At 41.6% G+C, this 20,291-nt stretch overlaps 1 protein-coding gene across 2 annotated transcripts in view; it reads left to right on the top strand.

The window, feature by feature from the left end:
* Positions 1–20,291, top strand: part of CCDC171 (coiled-coil domain containing 171) — a 235,035-nt gene that overhangs the window by 103,131 nt on the left and 111,613 nt on the right. For both annotated transcript variants that reach the window (XM_073345441.1, XM_073345440.1), the window contains 2 exons: positions 4,059–4,563; positions 7,820–7,936. In XM_073345441.1, the coding sequence (XP_073201542.1) occupies positions 4,059–4,563; positions 7,820–7,936 (622 nt within the window). The remainder of the gene's footprint in view (positions 1–4,058; positions 4,564–7,819; positions 7,937–20,291) is intronic.

Raw genomic sequence — 20,291 nt, forward strand, 5'->3', positions numbered from 1 at the left:
TTGCACCATTGCTTTTGCTGTCATTTTTAAGGAAGTTGGTGCTGGACCTGAATTTGACGCAACATGTTTGGGAATCAGGCCTTTTAAAATATGATTTTATATATATTCTACTGTGTATCTTAGTGATGAATGCTAGACACTTAACATTTTCTTTTGCATGGAGAAAGATGACTGTTTTGATTTATTTTTTCTAGTAAAGAAATAAACGCTGTTAAGTAGTAATGGCACAAAATGAGAATACTGCTGACACCAGCAGAAGAATATAATAATATTTTGCACTTGTATAGTGTCTTCCACCCCAGGATCTCAAAGTGTATGACAAAAGTTAATGAATTAAGCCTTGCAAGACCACTTTGAGATACAAAATTATTATTAAGCTAATTTGATATTCACCCTGCTTCCTTCCAAACATTCACTGCTGAAGATTGCGTAAAAGTTTAAATAAGGGACTTACAAGCTGTGTTTAATTTTGCAGGCAGTCGTCAGTGTTAGTATAGAACATTGAGAACTGTCTCTGCACAGAGGTACACCTTGGAAATCTTTTGATGAGGTCATCAGATTAATTGACAGCTGTGGCTGTATAGCAGCATGAATAATGCTACTTTGAGACTGTTGGGTGGTTAGTATTGCATTGGTGCAGTAAGCCTTCCAAAGTGCAATGTAAGATTTCAATACCTGGCTTTTTACTATTAAAATATAACCGTTCAATTTGGAAGCTTTGTGCCAGTATTGTAAGACACCTGGCAGTCCTGCTGTCTTCAGCCTGTAGCATTCAGGGCCCCGATCACAAATAGGGTCTTTGGGTGCTGCTAGATAATACTCTACAACAGGGGTTCTCAAACTGGGGGTTGGGACCCCTCAGGGGATCACGAGGTTGTTACATGGGGGGTTGCGAGCTGTCAGCCTCCACCCCAAACCCCGCTTTGCATCCAGCATTTATAATGGTGTTAAATATATAAAAAAGTATTTTTAATGTATAAGGAGGGTCACAGTCAGAGGCCTGCTATGTGAAAGGGGTCACCAGTAAAAAAGTTTGAGAACTACTGGTCTACAACTGTTGCTCTCAGTTAATTAGATGACCTAATTAGAAAGCAGGTTAGGGTTGCCAATTTTCTACTCACACAAAACCGAACACCCCTGCCCCACCCCTGCTCTGAGGCCCCACCCCCCGCTCACTCCATCCCCCCTCCCTCTGTTGCTTGCTCTCTCCATCCTCACTTGCTCATTTTCACCGGACTGGGGAAGGGGGTTGGGGTGCAGGAGGGAGTGAGGGCTTTGGCTGGGGTTGCAGGCTCTGGGGTGGGGCCAGGGATGAGGGGTTTGGGGTGCAGGAGGGTGCTTTGGGCTGGGGGGGTGGAGCCAAGGGGTTCAGAGAATGGGAGGAGGCTCTGGGCTGAGGCAGAAGGTTGGGGTGTGGGAGGGGTCTGGGCTGGGGGTGCAGGTTCCGGGGTGAGGCCAGAAATGAGGAGTTCAGGCTGGGGAAGGGGATCGGGGTGCAGAAGGGGGGAGGGCTCCAGCTCGGGGTGTGAGCTCTGATGCAGAGCCAGGGATGAGGGGCCTGGGGTGTAGCAGGGTGCTCCGGGCTGGGATCGAGGGGTTTGGAGGGCTGGAGGGGGATCAGGGGGTTGGGGCGCTGGAGGGAGTCAGGGGTGTAGGCGCCGGGTGGCGCTTGCCTCAAGCAGCTCCCAGAAGCAGCAGCATGTCCCCTCTCTGGCTCCTATGCAGAGGCGCAGACAGGCGGCTCTATGTGCTGCCCCATTGCAGGCACCACCCCCGCAGCTCCGATTGGCTACCGTTCCCAGCCAATGGGAGCTGCAGGGGCAGCACCTGTGGACGAGATGGTACGCAGAGCCTCCTGGCTGCCCCTAGGCATAGGAGCTGGAGCAGGGACATGCCACTGCTTCCGGGAGCTGCACAGAGCCACAACAGGCAGGGAGTCTGCCTTAGCCCCGCTGCGCCATGGATTGGACTTTTAATGGCCTGGTGAGCGGTTCTGACCCGAGCCACCAGGGTCCCTTTTTGACCAGGTGTTTCGATCAAAAACCGGACGCCTGGCAACCCTAAAGAAGTGTCAGTGTTCTTCTGTGGTGGAGAACCTCTCAAACTGGACTTGTCACAGATTACTAGCAAACAGAGATGGCTATAGATGTGTTAGAGGATGCGGGGATCCTCATTGGCAGCTGGGCTTAAAATGAATGTAACTTCCAGTGCTTTTGTGGGAAAAGTAACATCCTCCATTTTGATGTTCATAGAGTCACCTCTGACCTTGAGCAGGGTCTGCCAATAAATTCCTTTAATCTGAAATAAAAATATACATTTGGAAATGTCTGTTTTGAGAAACCTAACAAATATATGGAATGTACTCCCTTGTCTCAGACATGTCATTTCTTCAGATTGTGTGCAGACTTGTAGGAAATATCCTGTGATTTCCAAATATCCATTACTGTGAGTAATTAAAAAAAACAAAAGCAAAAACAGTTTTCACCATTTTAGTGGGCTACATTAAAACTAATATATGTTGTGGCTTTAGCTGCATTGATATCTGCGAAGATACTGGGATAGAAACAAAAACCTAAAGCTATTAACAAAAAGAGGGATGTTAGTTTCAGCTCTATTAGAAATATAACAAGGTTTGCAAAATAGGAAAGGAAAAAAATCTCTAGGGAGAGAAAATATTTCCTTGTTGATTTGGCATTTATTAAGAAGCAGTGCTTTTTACAGAAGAAGCAGGTGAACCAGCTGAGGACTTTGGTATGTTGCAATTGTATCAAAGGTCACTTATGTAAGATATAAAAATAAAATAGTGGAAATACAGTGAAACCTTTTGAAGTCCAAGTGTCATTAAGTCTCTAGTTTGCAATCTGTCTTCTTGCCAACATAAAGGATAAGGACCCAGCAAGAAATAGGATAAAATAGAGTTCTACTCTCCGGGGGAGTATCTAATTTTTGTTAATGAACTTGAAGTTCACAGAGTTCTTTAACACAGTAGGGCATCCCTCAAAGCTCATATGTTCCAGGAAGTCAGCCCGCCACTCTTAAAGGAGCTAACCCTGCTATCTCTTTCAAAAAAATATACTTTTAAGTTTCTAAGACGATATTAGAAACAATGCAGAGTAAGATACAAACAATTAAAAATTATTGTAAAAGTGAAAACAGATGCAGCTTCATTTTTTTTAAACCTGTGTTTATGGTTAAATAATAATTTATATACCTCTACAATATATTTGAAAGATTTTAGGTTTTGTTCATTTTCTCATCTTGCAAATTTTTAAAAATAAGCATTAAACAGAGTACAGGATGCCAGTGCTGGTATTTCATAGACCTATAGGGATTGCACTTTAAATGTGCTTACTTAAATGCTGGCCTGTCAGCTCTGAGGGTTAGGAACCATAAATTGGTTTCCAAATCCAAATGACCTTTTTAGTGCCTTCCCGACACACTATCAGATAGTATTTGGTTCTTGCAGAATAAGGCCTGTAAATAATGCAGTAGTCCCAAAAGACTTTGTAGATGAACAAATTTCCTTTTAAAGTAGAGTACTGATGCAATAAATCCTGTAAATTAAATTAATCCACTTAATGCATTTCTACATAGTAGAAATACTAAAATAGAAGCGTTTCTTCAAATTTAACTTGTCTTCTACTTTGAAGAGCAACATAGTTGTTCTTTCTAAAAATTGTACCTGGTGTTGCTTGCAGATAAGCTGATTGAGGATACTATGCTATCTTCTATCACAATAATAAGAATTAAAAATTGGAGTCCATATTCTTGTTGGAGTAGCATGGTAAGTCATTGCTATAACACTGTTGTGCTTCCATAGTTTCGGAATGATTGTCCTCCAAAGATTAAAAAAAAGTTAAACTAATTCTGTTGACATACCTGAATATGATGATTTCTATTGTGATTCTTTTATTTAAATCACTGCCATATTTGATCTGACCAGAAGAGGAAAAAAATGGAATAAATAAACCTTTTATCTTTAGTTAGTGAAGAGTTCAGGAGATATTTCTTTATTTTGAAAATTATGCTCTAGTTTAAATCCACGTTTGTCTTTACAGAAATATCAAGAAATTGCAGAAAAAGCCAAGGAAAGATGTTCTGTCATTGAAAAAGCACGAGAGCAGCTGGTCCATGAAAATTCACAATTGAAAAGTATATTAATGCAGACACAAAAGGAACATGCATCTCTGCTGGCAGCCTGTGCACTAATGGGTGGTGCCTTATATCCTCTATACAGCCGATTATGTGCCTTGTCTACACAAAGAGACTTTCTCCAGGATCAGGTCCACACCTATGAAGTACTCAAACAGGAAATTAGGACTCTGGTCAATGCTTTGTCTGATGTAGAGGGAAAGAGGCAAGATGAAGTGAAGATAAAGAAAAAGCATTTCAAAGGCATGATACGTGTGTTCCGGAAAGGTGTTATTGCAGTTCTGGCAGCTCACAGACTTCAAATTTTGGGACGGTCAAGTAGCTCTCTTTTCTCCTGGGTAGATGGTTTCAAAGAAGGCATAGGAATCCTAGTTTGCATAGGAGAGTCCAAGGGGAAACGTAATCTATCAAGTAAGATAATTGATATGTTATTTTATAATGTTATATCAGATTACACTGTTGGTTTGTTTGTTTATTTATTAATAATGTGTAAAGACAAATATAATGGTGACTTGACTTGAGAAGATATTTGTATGCACATATTGGATCTGAGACTCCCCCAAATACTAATATTTTCTATCTGTTTATTGAATAGCTGAAAAAGAAGGTGGTGCTGTGTGTGTATATAATATCATCAGATATCTGTGATAGATTTTTATTACCTTTCCAGAACAAGAGGTTTCAAACATTTCAGTATTGTGCTACCTGGTTCACTGCCCTATGAAGTCTCCAAACAAATGGAGATCCAGAGAAAAGGTCCTAATTAAAAAGCCAAAGTGCTAATCTATGTTATATGTAAAAAGAAAAGGAGTACTTGTGGCACCTTAGAGACTAACCAATTTATTTGAGCATGAGCTTTCGTGAGCTACAGCTCACTTCATCAGATGTTTACTGTGGAAACTGCAGCAGACTTTATATACACACAGAAATCATGAAACAATACCTCCTCCCACCCCACTGTCCTGCTGGTAATAGCTTATCTAAAGTGATCAACAGGTGGGCCATTTCCAGCACAAATCCAGGTTTTCTCACCCTCCACCCCCCCACACAAATTCACTCTCCTGCTGGTGCTAGCCCATCCAAAGTGACAACTCTTTACATAATCAAGTCGGGCTATTTCCTGCATAGATCAAGGTTTTCTCACATCCCCCCCACCCCCATACACACACAAACTCACTCTCCTGCTGGTAATAGCTCATCTAAACTGACCATTCTCCAGGTTTAAATCCAAGTTAAACCAGAACATCTGGGGGGGGGGGGGGGGTAGGAAAAAACAAGAGGACACAGGCTACCTTGCATAATGACTTAGCCACTCCCAGTCTCTATTTAAGCCTAAATTAATAGTATCCAATTTGCAAATGAATTCCAATTCAGCAGTTTCTCGCTGGAGTCTGGATTTGAAGTTTTTTTGTTTTAAGATAGCGACCTTCATGTCTGTGATTGCGTGACCAGAGAGATTGAAGTGTTCTCCGACTGGTTTATGAATGTTATAATTCTTGACATCTGATTTGTGTCCATTTATTCTTTTACGTAGAGACTGTCCAGTTTGACCAATGTACATGGCAGAGGGGCATTGCTGGCACATGATGGCATAGATCACATTGGTGGATGTGCAGGTGAACGAGCCTCTGATAGTGTGGCTGATGTTATTAGGCCCTGTGATGGTGTCCCCTGAATAGATATGTGGGCACAATTGGCAACGGGCTTTGTTGCAAGGATAAGTTCCTGGGTTAGTGGTTCTGTTGTGTGGTATGTGGTTGTTGGTGAGTATTTGCTTCAGGTTGCGGGGCTGTCTGTAGGCAAGGACTGGCCTGTCTCCCAAGACTTGTGAGAGTGTTGGGTCATCCTTTAGGATAGGTTGTAGATCCTTAATAATGCGTTGGAGGGGTTTTAGTTGGGGGCTGAAGGTGACGGCTAGTGGCGTTCTGTTATTTTCTTTGTTAGGCCTGTCCTGTAGTAGGTAACTTCTGGGAACTCTTCTGGCTCTATCAATCTGTTTCTTTACTTCTGCAGGTGGGTATTGTAGTTGTAAGAAAGCTTGACAGAGATCTTGTAGGTGTTTGTCTCTGTCTGAGGGGTTGGAGCAAATGCGGTTGTATCGCAGAGCTTGGCTGTAGACGATGGATCGTGTGGTGTGGTCAGGGTGAAAGCTGGAGGCATGCAGGTAGGAATAGCGGTCAGTAGGTTTACGGTATAGGGTGGTGTTTATGTGGCCATTGTTTATTAGCACTGTAGTGTCCAGGAAGTGGATCTCTTGTGTGGACTGGACCAGGCTGAGGTTGGTGGTGGGATGGAAATTGTTGAAATCATGGTGGAATTCCTCAAGGGCTTCTTTTCCATGGGTCCAGATGATGAAGATGTCATCAATATAGCGCAAGTAGAGTAGGGGCTTTAGGGGACGAGAGCTGAGGAAGCGTTGTTCTAAATCAGCCATAAAAATGTTGGCATACTGTGGGGCCATGCGGGTACCCATAGCAGTGCCGCTGATCTGAAGGTATACATTGTCCCCAAATGTGAAATAGTTATGGGTAAGGACAAAGTCACAAAGTTCAGCCACCAGGTTAGCCGTGACATTATCGGGGATAGTGTTCTTGACGGCTTGTAGTCCATCTTTGTGTGGAATGTTGGTGTAGAGGGCTTCTACATCCATAGTAGCCAGGATGGTGTTATCAGGAAGATCACCGATGGATTGAAGTTTCCTCAGGAAGTCAGTGGTGTCTCGAAGGTAGCTGGGAGTGCTGGTAGCGTAGGGCCTGAGGAGGGAGTCTACATAGCCAGACAATCCTGCTGTCAGGGTGCCCCCCCCCCCAGATGTTCTGGTTTAACTTGGATTTAAACCTGGAGAATGGTCAGTTTAGATGAGCTATTACCAGCAGGAGAGTGAGTTTGTGTGTGTATGGGGGTGGGGGGGATGTGAGAAAACCTTGATCTATGCAGGAAATAGCCCGACTTGATTATGTAAAGAGTTGTCACTTTGGATGGGCTAGCACCAGCAGGAGAGTGAATTTGTGTGGGGGGGTGGAGGGTGAGAAAACCTGGATTTGTGCTGGAAATGGCCCACCTGTTGATCACTTTAGATAAGCTATTACCAGCAGGACAGTGGGGTGGGAGGAGGTATTGTTTCATGATTTCTGTGTGTATATAAAGTCTGCTGCAGTTTCCACAGTAAACATCTGATGAAGTGAGCTGTAGCTCACGAAAGCTCATGCTCAAATAAATTGGTTAGTCTCTAAGGTGCCACAAGTACTCCTTTTCTTTTTGCGAATACAGACTAACACGGCTGTTCCTCTGAAACCTATGTTATATGTATTTCATACTAAAAATAAAATAGTATTTGTATGGGATTATTAAACCTTCGTTTGCAGAGTACAGTAACTGTAAAGATATTGTACATTTATTGAAGTATGAAAGTAAACAAAAACATATTTACTCATTTTATGGTTTCTCCAAGTAAGAGGAAGTGATAAAAGAACAAGTAATTATTTTCCCCTTTAACAGCTGAAGGTGGCATAGTGCATGTCAACACCATCTAAAATTTCTTGAAAGAAAAGTAGAATCCTGGCATGAATTTTGTGTAAACTTTATTTTGATCAATTTCTTAAACTGAAGATTATAGTTTACCATATATCTCATCCAATGTTACTTTTTATTACATTTTGTTTCACAGAACACCAAAAGGAACAAATCCAATGTCTTCAAGCACTCAGCTGGTTTACTAGTTCTGACCTTCTTGCTGCAATAATCAGTTCGGTGGCTGAATTACAGGAAGTTGTTAGCAAAACAGGTAATTTTTAAATATATTGTTGCAGTAGAGAATATAAAAAGTGGCATGTTATGTGATTTCCTGTTTCTGGATTTTGTATTTTCAAATGTCTTTTCTTCTAGCTTAAATTTCTGGAGGTGGAAAGTTGTTTGGGGAGTCTAATTTTCTTAATCTTTATTGGTAGTTGTACTTGTTTTTTCTCTTTTGGATGCTTTTGTATATATATAACCACACCACCCACACATGGTCACATGTGGTAGTATGTAAATAATAACCCTATGCCACATGTGGTCAGTACTTCTGAATACTTAATAGCAAAAGCAGTAGTTACTTAAGATTGTATCACAAAATGAAGTGGTGAATATGATAGGGTTAACTTTGACATATAATGCATGTTTAATGTTTACTGTCATTTTAGCATTAGTTTATATCTCGCTTCTGTATTTTTTGTTTGTTAGCCTAACAGTTCAGTAATCGCTTACTTACCTGATTTCCAACATGGGTTGCAAAATATACCCTTTTATTCTTTCCCTCCATGCTCTTACAATTTTCCCACATCTCTCTCTATTTAGAGGTTTTCTTATTTAGTGATGTATAGATCGTCATCTTTATTGTTATTTCTTGTAACTCTCATAAGGTCCCAATCAGGATTAGGGCCCCATTATGCTGTATAAACAGCATCTGTAACTACCTGCATGGCAGATTGCATTGATTTCTAGAGAGTGGTAAACAAATATTTGATTCCCTAAATCCCAATACATCTGACCATAAAGGGAAATTAAAGCTTAGCCATTTTAATGAACCATATCTGGATGGTGATTGCCTCCATCTTCCAGTTCAAGATTCATAAAACTTACTTTTAACTTCTCTGTAAATCTAGCCCAGCATGGTCAGCCCTATTCAGATTAGGGATATCTAGTAGTTTTGAAATTCTTTCTGTAATATTAAAGAGATGAAGTGACCACTTACCCTAATATTCGTGAGGTACAGTGCATGAGACTCACAAGCAGTAGCTTGCTGCTTTGGTAGCTGCTCTCAACTGCACTAAACATTTGTTAATTACAAATTATTGTAAGACAACTCCTTAAATCTCATTAATTGTAGAATGGCCAAAAGCAGCCAAAGTTTACTGCTGGCCCATTTAGAGAAACTAATCTTGTGTATTGAAAGCCAGTAATTCGTGAGTTCAATTCCACTTCTTCCACTTACTCAGAGTGTGGCTTTGGGCAAGTTACTTCACCTTCCTTCCTGTGCCTCATCTATCTGTGTACATGGAAATAACAACGTTTCACAGTCTCATAAGAGGGTTCTGAAAATTAATTTGATTGTGTGTAAACTACTTTTAAGAAGTTCGCAAAAAGAAAAGGAGTTCTTGTGGCACCTTAGAGACTATCAAATTTATTTGAGCATAAGCTTTCATGAGCTACAGCTTTATGCATCCGATGAAGTGAGCTGTAGCTTATGCTCAAATAAATTGGTTCGTCTCTAAGGTGCCACAAGTACTCCTTTTCTTTTTGCGAATACAGACTAACATGGCTGCTACTCTGAAACCTTTTAAGAAGTTGTAGATCTAGCCTGATAGTCTGGGAGCAAATCTCATTCCGTGGACAGCTAGTTATAGAAAGGTCATTTGATTTGTAAAAATCTACAGAATCATAATTTCAATGGTGTTCACCCTCTGTGGCATGGCAAGAGGGGACTTGCTGCCACCCCAGCACCGGGTCTTCTGGTTGGTGGACATTTTGATGATACATGATTGGAAATGGGTCAGGTTAGGTATTATCCAAAAGCCTGGTCTCCCATGGCCACAATGGTAGCAAACATGACAAACCTGAAACAATTATGAAGATATATGTTTGAGAGCATGTTTAAAAATCAGGTTTGTTTTTTTTTAAATCATACTTGAACACAGATGCATTGTTACATTAAAAAAAAGACATTGATCTTTGGTAATCCTACATAAGTTGCCGTTGACATATACGACTGAAAACAGAAACCACTGCTAGACATAATGTCACACTGATCCTCATCTGTGCCCCAGTAGCACATCTTCATACAAGGCAGGTTGCTGGCCAAATATTTTCAGGGTGATGAGCATCTGGTCTTTGCACAGAAACATTTGGTTGGCTAAAGGATTGATTTGGGAGCTCATGGTATTTCACACATAACTAGTGCAATTGGTCCATCCTCCAAGACCCATCCATGCTCAACAGGGGAAGGTAGGTTTGGATGTGCTCAATCACCCTGAGCCATTCCATTACTTGATAGTTTTCCCTCTTGAGACCAGGTATAAATGTCCCCCTTGTCAGTGGTAAGTTTTCTGTCTGTTTCTTGGAAAATATCCACGAACATAGCTCTGCAAGCTTCTTAATGTTGTCTTCTAATGATGGACTCTCCATACAAACATCTCCAGTGCATTTGTACCCTCATCAGTGACTATCTCAGCCATTCCAAGCACTTTCAGAGTGAGGAAATAGTCTTTAGAGGCTGAATTAAATGCCTTCCAGGTAAGATAATTTGGCCTTTTCAGCCAACATTCCAGCAGTGTCACATTCTGAACAGGGGTGCTGGAACAGTTTGTATAGTGGGAGTGCTGAGAGCCACTGAACCAAACTGTAAACCCTGTGTATAATGGAAACTACTCCAAGCCAGGGGGTGCTGCTGCACCCCCAACATCTGTAGTTCCAGCATCTATGATCCTGAAAGGACATGGATTCCTAATAGGTTTTAATGGTCTGAATGATAGGAATACATCTCTGAGGGATATACAAGTGATTCTGTTCCCCAGTAGCAGGCACAAAACCAGAATCTTGCAGATGTCTTGGATCGCACCACACAGAGAACACTAGAACCTCTGTGTTTTGTGCAAAAATCTGGAGTTTAATAGACCCTCTCTCTGTAGCATTGATGGCATGCAAAATAATTTTAGTGTCAGTCTCCTCATGAAAACTACTGAGAAACTCCACTGAACAGTGTGAGGCAGCAGCTCTATGAAGCCATGCGACAACAAAATTCTTTTGAGTTCATATGCTGGAGCATTTTTCCTGCAAGGTATGTGATTAACTCATCCTTCGTGTGAGTATGAGACATTGTGATGTTGGAGATGTTTGTGGAATCAGTGATTTTTGTATTGGACAGGTGCAATACCGTGGAGTCTCTTCTTCTAGTAATATTTTAATTAATTTCTGTGCATACATGTCAAACACAAGGTGGACTTTATATAGGTCCAGTATTTATTTTCTCTGTAGCCTCATAATGAAGCATTCAGCCAAGTCTCTGCAGGTGTTAATAGTTTTTGGTTTGTTGAGAGCTTGTACCTCAGCCATACAATCTGTGATTGCTACATTGAAAGGCCTCTGCTGGCATAAGTACCAGTCATGTTGTCAGTGGTGCTGGCTTAGAAGACCACGCAAGATGTGCATAAGTTAGCTTTTCGCCTGGCACATAATTGTTCCGTCGCATTCGAACATCAATCATGGTACTACGGAGAAGACGTACTTATTCAAAGTCTCACTTAGATTAACATCACGCTGAGAGCTGGACACAACTAAGAGACAAGCAAACAATGACCTGTCTTTGCTTACCTCTGTAATATACCCTGCCACCTTTTCTCTGACTTTCTTCTTTACATTCAAGCATAGCTTCATTCTGTTTTTCTTGATTGAAGCCCATAGATTGATGGAGCCTTGGATAGTTCTTTGGGTTCTGAAGGCTTCATACAGGTCATGACCCAAAGTATCCATTCAACTGACATCTTTAGCTATCTCATCACTGAAGACTGCTTTCATCATGATATTAATGAGCTCCAGTCTGTTATGTGCACATTGGTTACCAGTGCAAGTAAGCTTACTCTGCAGATGGGGTTACTGGGGTTACAGATGTTACTTCTTGGGAAATCATCCTAGCACTGTTTAATGTTTTGTTTTGAAATTCAATGGAGTTCTGGGTTTGTCAGGAAAACTAAGAGCATTTGGATGCTATGTTATGCCCACCAAACACCCCAATGAATTTCATTGCTCTGTTTTTGTGTTCAACGGCTCTACCTCAACCAAGTGCACAGAATTTCCATTTCAAAATTCCTCCCATGTGTCAAAGTCAGACTTTTCTACACCTCCTATTTCAGTGAGGTACTAGGCAATCATTGCAGAATAGCTGGTTAAATCTAAAGCAAAAGTGGTGCAAGGTGCAAATTCCAGTTAGCAGATTGAATAAAGTGCAGTAAAGACTTTTCCACAGAGCTGGCACTTGCCCTGGCATTTTTAACTTTTTCCTGGTGCCTGATGTACTTCTTTTCCAACCTTGCCAAATTCAGCTTATAGGTGCACTGCTTATAGCAGTTATAAGGCCCCTGGACGATCGAGGTACAAAAGGAGCACTTAAAGACGTTAAAGTCATTGCAGAGAAACTAAATGAATTCTTTGCTTCAGTCTTCATGGCTGAGGTTGTTAGGGAGATTCCCAAACTTGAGCCGTCCTTTGTAGGTGACAAATCTGAAGAATTGTCACAGATTGAAGTGTCATTAGAGGAGGTTTTGGAATTAATTGAGAAACTTAACAGTAACAAGTCACCGGGATCAGATGGCATTCGCCCAAGAATTCTGAAAGAACTCAAATGTGAAATTGCAGAACTATTAATTATGGTTTATAACCTGTCCTTTAAATCAGCTTCTGTACCCAATGACTGGAAGATAGCTAATGTAGCGCCAATATTTAAGAAGAGCTCTAGAGGTGATCCCAGCAATTACAGACCGGTAAGTCTAATGTCAGTACCGGGCAAATTAGTTGAAACAAGATTAAGAATGGTTTCAGAGTAACAGCCGTGTTAGTCTGTATTCGCAAAAAGAAAAGGAGTACTTGTGGCACCTTAGAGACTAACCAATTTATTTGAGCATAAGCTTTCGTGAGCTACAGCTCACTTCATCGGATGCATACTGTGGAAAGTGTAGAAGATCTTTTTATATACACACAAAGCATGAAAAAATACCTCCTCCCACCCCACTCTCCTGCTGGTAATAGCTTATCTAAAGTGATCACTCTCCTTACAATGTGTATGATAATCAAGGTGGGCCATTTCCAGCACAAATCCAGGGTTTAACAAGAACGTCTGGGGGGGTGGGTAGGAAAAAACAAGGGGAAATAGGTTACCTTGCATAATGACTTAGCCACTCCCAGTCTCTATTCAAGCCTAAGTTAATTGTATCCAATTTGCAAATGAATTCCAATTCAACAGTTTCTCGCTGGAGTCTGGATTTGAAGTTTTTTTGTTGTAATATAGCAACTTTCATGTCTGTAATCGTGTGACCAGAGAGATTGAAGTGTTCTCCGACTGGTTTATGAATGTTATAATTCTTGACATCTGATTTGTGTGTATATAAAAAGATCTTCTACACTTTCCACAGTATGCATCCGAAGAAGTGAGCTGTAGCTCACGAAAGCTTATGCTCAGATAAATTGGTTAGTCTCTAAGGTGCCACAAGATTAAGAATAAAATTGTCAGACTCATAGAAGAACATAAATTGTTGGGCAAAAGTCAACATGGCTTCTGTAAAGGAAAATCATGTTTTACTAATCTATTAGAGTTCTTTGAAGGGGTCAACAAACTTGTGGACAAGGGGGATCCAGTGGATATAGTGTACTTAGATTTCCAGAAAGCCTTTGACAAGGTCTCTCACCAAAGGCTCTTACGTAAATTAGGTTGTCATGGGATAAGAGGGAAGATCCTTTCATGGACTAAGAACTAGTTAGAAGACAGGGAACAAAGCTTAGGAATAAATGGTAAATTTTCAGAATGGAGAGGGGTAACTAGTGGTGTTCCCCAAGGGTCAGTCCTCGGACCAATCCTATTCAATTTATTTATAAATGATCTGGAGAAAGGGGTAAACAGTGAGGTGGTAAAGTTTGCAGATGATACGAAACTGCTCAAGATAGTTAAGACCAAAGCAGACTGTGAAAAACTTCAAAAAGATCTCACAAAACTAAGTGATTGGGCAACAAAATGGCAAATGAAATTTAATTTGCATAAATGTAAAGTAATGCACATGGAAAAAATAGCCCCAACTATATATACAATATGATGGGGGCTAATTTAGCTACAACTAATCAGGAGAAAGATCTTGGAGTCATTGTGGATAGTTCTCTGAAGACGTCCACGCAGTGTGCAGTGACAGTGAAAAAAGCAAACAGGATGTGAGGGATCATTAAAAAAGGGATAGAGAATAAAATGGAGAATATCTTATTGCCCTTATATAAATCCATGGCACGCCCACATCTTGAATACTGCGTACAGATGTGGTCTCCTCATCTCAAAAAAGATATACTGGCATTAGAAAAGGTTCAGAAAAGGGCAACTAAAATGATTAGGGTTTTGGAACGGGTCCCATATGAGGAGAGATGAAAGAGGCTAGGACTTTCCAGCTTGGAAAAGAGAAGACTAAGGGGGGATATGATAGAGGTATATAAAATCATGAGTGGTGTGGAAAAAGTGAATAAGGAAAAGTTATTTATTTGTTCCCATAATATAAGAACTAGGGGCCACCAAATGAAATAAATGGGTAGCAGGTTTAAAACAAATAAAAGGAAGTTCTTCACACAACGCACAGTCAACCTGTGGAACTCCTTGCCTGAGGAGGTTGTAAAGGCTAGGACTATAATAGGGTTTAAAAGAGACATAGATAAATTCATGGAGGTTAAGTCCATTAATGGCTATTAGCCAGGATGGGTAAGGAATGGTGTCCCTAGCCTCTGTTTGTCAGAGGGTGGAGATGGATGGCAGGAGAGAGATCACTAGATCATTACCTATTAGGTTCACTCCCTCTGGGGCACCTGGCATTGCCTACTGTCAGCAGACAGAATACTGGGCTGGATGAACCTTTGGTCGGACCCAGTATGGCCATTTGTATGTTCTTATGTAAGAATTATCAGACACATAAAGGAACACGATATGTTGGGGAAGTTTCAACACAGCTTTTGTAAAGGAAATCATGCCTCCCCAATCTATTAGAAGTCTTTGATGGTGTCAACAAGCATGTGAACAAGAGTGACCCAGATGATACAGTGTACATGGACTTTCAGAAAGCATTTGACTAGGTCTTATACCAAAGGCTCGTAAAGAAAGTAAGTATCCTAGTCCTGGGATAAGAGGGAAGGTGGTCTCATGGATCAGTAACTGGTTAAGACAGGAAACAAATAAGAAAAACTGGTCCATTTTCACACTGGAAAGTGGTAAATGGTGTCCTGCAAGGATCTGTACTGGGACTAGTGCTGTTCCACTATTCATAAATGATCTGGAAAAGGGGTAAACGGTGAGGTGGCAAAGTTTGCAGATGACACAAAATTATTCAAGATAGTTAAGTCAAAGCTGACTGCAAAGCGATCTCACAAAACTGGGTGACTGGACAACAAAATGGCAAATGAAATTCAATGTTGATAAATGCAAAGTAATGCACTTTGGAAAACATAATCCCAACTATACATACAAAATGATTGGGTCTAAATTAGCTGTTGCAACTTATGAAAGAGATCTTGGAGTCATTGTGGATAGTTCTCTGAAAGCATCTACTCAATGTGCAGCGGCAGTCAAAAAAGCTAACAGAATGTTAGGAACCACTAGGAAAGGGATAAAAAGACAGAAAATATCATAATGCTACTTTATAAATCCATGGGTAGCCTATACCTTGAATACTGCATGCAGTTCGGGTCACCTCATCTCAAAAAAAAAAGAAAAAAAAAGATACATTAGAATTGGAAAAAGTACAGAGAAGAGCAGCATAAATGATTTGGGGTTTGGAACAGCTTCCATTTGAGGAGAGATTAAAAAAACTGGGACTGTTCACTTTAGAAAGAAGACAACTAATGAGAAATATGATAGAGTACTATAAAATATGATAGAGTACTATAAAATCTTGAATGGTGTGGAGAAAGTGAATAAGGAAGGAATTTATGCCTCTCATAACACAAAAACCAGAGATCACTAAATGAAATTAATAGGCAGCAGGTTTAAAACTAACATAAGAAAGTACTTTTGCATTGCAAGGGGATGTTGTGAAGACCAAAAATATAACTGGGTTCAAAAGGGAATTAGGTAAATTCATGGAGGATAGGTCCATCAATGGCTGTTAGGCAACTAGTCAGAGATGCAACCCCATGCTCTGGGTGTCCCTAAACTCTTACTGCAAGAAGCTGGGACTTGATAACAGGATGGATCATTGGATAGTTGCCCTGTTCTGTTCATTCCCTCTGAAGCATTTGGCACTGGCCACTGTCAGAAGACAAGATATTGGGCTAGGTGGTCATTGGTCTGACCCAGTATGGCCATTATTATGCTAACATGTAACGTGCCACCGAGCATTCTTTTTAACCAAGTCCTTTGTGGTGGTATTCTCAAAAGATTCAGCTACTAGTTGGTACTTTTCATCTTGCAATTTTTGCCTAAACATTATCAAGACTAAAGTAAAAACAAAGATTTTTTTTTAAATAAATTACTTTTGATTACGTATAATTACGTTATGTAATGCATGTTGTGTAACTATGTGCATACTGTTTGCAGATGGAGTCCATTAATTTCTGGCTGGATGCTGACATCTTAACTGGTGCCTCATTGCAACTCTTTTGGCATAATAAAGCTGATAATCCATACCACTGAACCACTTATGTTTTACTAATGATGGCAAAATCAACTTGAAGCACTCTTTCTATAGATACCATCAGATTAGGCCTGAATGAAGACTGGTTGGGTCATTACAAAACCTAAACTTAATTTCCCCAATACTAATTTCTCCCTACTGTTACTCACACCTTCTTGTCAACTGTAATGGGCCGCTCTCTTACCACTTCAGAAGCTATTTCTCCTCCCTTGGTATCCTGCTGTTAATTGATTTATCTTGGTAGACTGACCTAACACTTGGTAAAGCAACCCACATCCTTTCATGTCTTTGTACCTGCTCCTGTATCTTTTACTTCATACATCTGATGAAGTGGGTTCTAGCCCACGGAAGCTTATGCCCAAATAAATTTGTTAGTCTCTAAGGTGCCATAAGGACTCCTTGTTTTCTTTCTCTAGTATTCTGTAACATTAAAAAATCTGGTATTATCTACTATTAACTGGTAACACAGTACTATCACAACTTAACTTTGTGAGGGCTTGGTGTTAGACCTGTCTGTGTTAAAGTATAATATAAAAATTATGTTTTTAAGCATTTTCTTGAATATATATCTACATAATTGTTCTAGGTTTGTCATGTTTGATACCATTGTGTTTGTGGGAGAAAGGGCTTTCGAATGACACCAACTGACATTTTGTTATCAAAATTTCCACCAGCTGCAAGATTTGGAGCCGAGACAGCAGCAAGTCCCCCCTGCCATGCCACAGCAGGTGATACCATTGAAATTACAATTCTGGAGAGTTTTACAAATCAAGTAACACCTCCCTTCCCTTACTATCATTAACTTGCCCATGGAATTACACATGGTCCAGACTATGATTTGATTCATTGCTAGCCAGAAAGACAGTAAAAGCTTTTACTTGCGAGTTTGGAATATCCAAAACATCCAGATTCAGAGTGCTGGTTTGTGTACTCATATGTTGGTCAAAAACATCAAATAAGGTATCCAGTCAACATTTCAAGGCTTCAGGTAGTTGTTCCTTAATGAACATGGGAAATCTTTTGTTTCATTATCCGTTTCCCATCTAGTGGAAAACCTGATTATTCTCAACATACTGAAAACTCTCTTTAACTGCTCTTATGTCTGAAATGTTCAGAGCACACCCTGAATGAACACCTAATTCTTCCTGAATGCTCTAACCCGGGGTCGGCAACCTTTCAGAAGTGGTGTGCCGAGTCTTCATTTATTCACTTTAATTTAAGGTTTCGCGTGCCAGTAATACATTTTAACGTTTTTCAGAAGGTCTCTTTCTATAAGTCTATATATTCTATAACTAAACAATTGTTGTATGTAAAGTAAACAAGGTTTTCAAAATGTTTAAGAAGCGTCATTTAAAATTAAATTAAAATGCTGATCTTACGCCGCCAACCTGCTTAGCCCGCTGCCAGTCTGGGGTTCCGTCTGCCGGCTCCTGCCAGCCAGGGTCCCGGCTGCTGGCCTGGGATCCCAGCCCTGCCCACATAGAGTGGGTACCTACTTCCTCCCTGGTTCTAGCTCATTCTCTTCCTCTCTCTCTGCACTGAGCTGAGGGTGGGAGTGCACTGAGCACAGGGCTGGGGGTGAAGGAGCAGGCTGGGGTTGGGGTGCAGGATCTGGCCAGGAGCTAGAATGAGGGAGGGGGCTCAGGGTTGGGGTAGGAGGTTTGGATGTGGAGCGCTTACCCGGGCAGCTCCCATTTGGTGCGAGGGGTGCAGGTAGGAATGGGGGGGTGCAGGAGCTCCCGTTTGGTGCTCACTGTGGAGGTGAGAATGGGGGGGGTACAAGAGTCAGGGCATGAGGTGTGGGGGGGATGGATATGTGTGGGGGTACAGGAGTCAGGGCAGGGGGCTGGGGGTGTTTGAGGAAGGTATAGGAGTCAGGGCATAGAGTGTGGGAGGCTGGGTATGTGTGGGGGTGCTGGAGTTAAGGCTGCGGTAGTGGAGGGTGCAGGGGTCAGGGCAGGAGGCTGAGGTGTGTGAGGGGTGCAGAGATCAGGGCAGAGTGCTGAGTGTGTGTGAGGGGGGTGCAAGGTTCATGGCAGAGGCCTGGGGTGTGTGTGAGGGGGGTGCAGGGGTCAGGGCAGAGGGCTGGGGGTGTGGGCTGGGGTTGTGGGGGTGCTCCCAGCCCCCTGCCCAGAGCGGCTCACGGCAGGGGGCTGGAGGGAATATGCCCTGATTCCACACCCCGTCCCCAAGGCCCCATCCCCACCTTCTCCCCGGAGCTGTGAGCACACTGCGGCTCCACTTCTCCCGCTCCCTCGCAAGGGCCATGTCAAGGTTCCTCCCCCACTCTGAACTCTAGGGTACAGATGTGGGGACCTGCATGAAAAACCTCCTAAGCTTATCTTTACCAGCTTAGGTCAAAACTTCCCCAAGATACAAAATATTACACCTTGGACAGGCCGCTACCACCACCAAACTAATACTGGTTACTGGGGAAGAGCTGTTTGGACGCGTCCTTCCCCCCAAAATACTTCCCAAAACCTTGCACCCCACTTCCTGGACAAGGTTTGGTAAAAAGCCTCACCAATTTGCCTAGGTGACTACAGACCCAGACCCTTGGATCTTAAGAACACTGAACAATCCTCCCAACACTTGCACCCCCCCTTTCCTGGGAAATGTTGGATAAAAAGCCTCACCAATTTGCATAGGTGACCACAGACCCAAACCCTTGGATCTGAGAACAATGAAAAAGCATTCAGTGTTTTACAAGAAGACTTTTAATAAAAAATAGAAGTAAATAGAAATAAAGAAATCCCCCCTGTAAAATCAGGATGGTAGATATCTTACAGGGTAATTAGATTCAAAAACATAGAGAACCCCTCTAGGCAAAACCTTAAGTTACAAAAAAGATACACAGACAGAAATAGTTATTCTATTCAGCACAATTCTTTTCTCAGCCATTTAAAGAAATCATAATCTAACACATACCTAGCTAGATTACTTACTAAAAGTTCTAAGACTCCATTCCTGTTCTGTCCCTGGCCAAGACGACTACAGACAGACACAGACCCTTTGTTTCTCTCCCTCCTCCCAGCTTTTGAAAGTATCTTGTCTCCTCATTGGTCATTTTGGTCAGGTGCCAGCGAGGTTACCTTTAGCTTCTTAACCCTTTACAGGTGAGAGGAGCTTTCCCCTGGCCAGGAGGGATTTCAAAGGGGTTTACCCTTCCCTTTATATTTATGACACGCCCCCCAAATCTCAGCTAGGGTGAAACACTGGCTGGGATTTCTTCCTGGAGCTCTAGGAAAACAGAGTTAATAAGACACATGCATCTCTAAATATACTACCAAGTACATAAAGACTAACAATATTTTCCACATCTCAAGGACGATTTTAACCAGTTGATTCTGGGAAACTTTCACGGGAGAGTGCATCAGCCACTTTGTTAGAAGCTCCTGAGATGTGTTGGATGTCGAAATCAAAATCTTGGAGAGCTAAACTCCACCGAAGAAGTTTTTTGTTAGTTTCTTTGACGGTGTGAAGCCATTTTAGTGCAGCATGGTCGGTTTGCAGGTGGAAACGCCGTCCCCAAACATATGGGCGTAGCTTTTCCAGAGCGTAGACAATGGCATAACATTCTTTTTCAGTGACTGACCAGTTGCTTTCCCTCTCAGACAGTTTTTTGCTGAGAAACAGTACAGGGTGGAATTCTTGATCAGGTCCTTTCTGCATTAAAACTGCTCCCACACCACGCTCGGATGCATCTGTGGTTACTAGGAACGGTTTGTCAAAGTC

Source organism: Lepidochelys kempii, chromosome 5 (assembly GCF_965140265.1).
Source record: "Lepidochelys kempii isolate rLepKem1 chromosome 5, rLepKem1.hap2, whole genome shotgun sequence".
Taxonomy (NCBI): Eukaryota; Metazoa; Chordata; order Testudines; family Cheloniidae; genus Lepidochelys; species Lepidochelys kempii.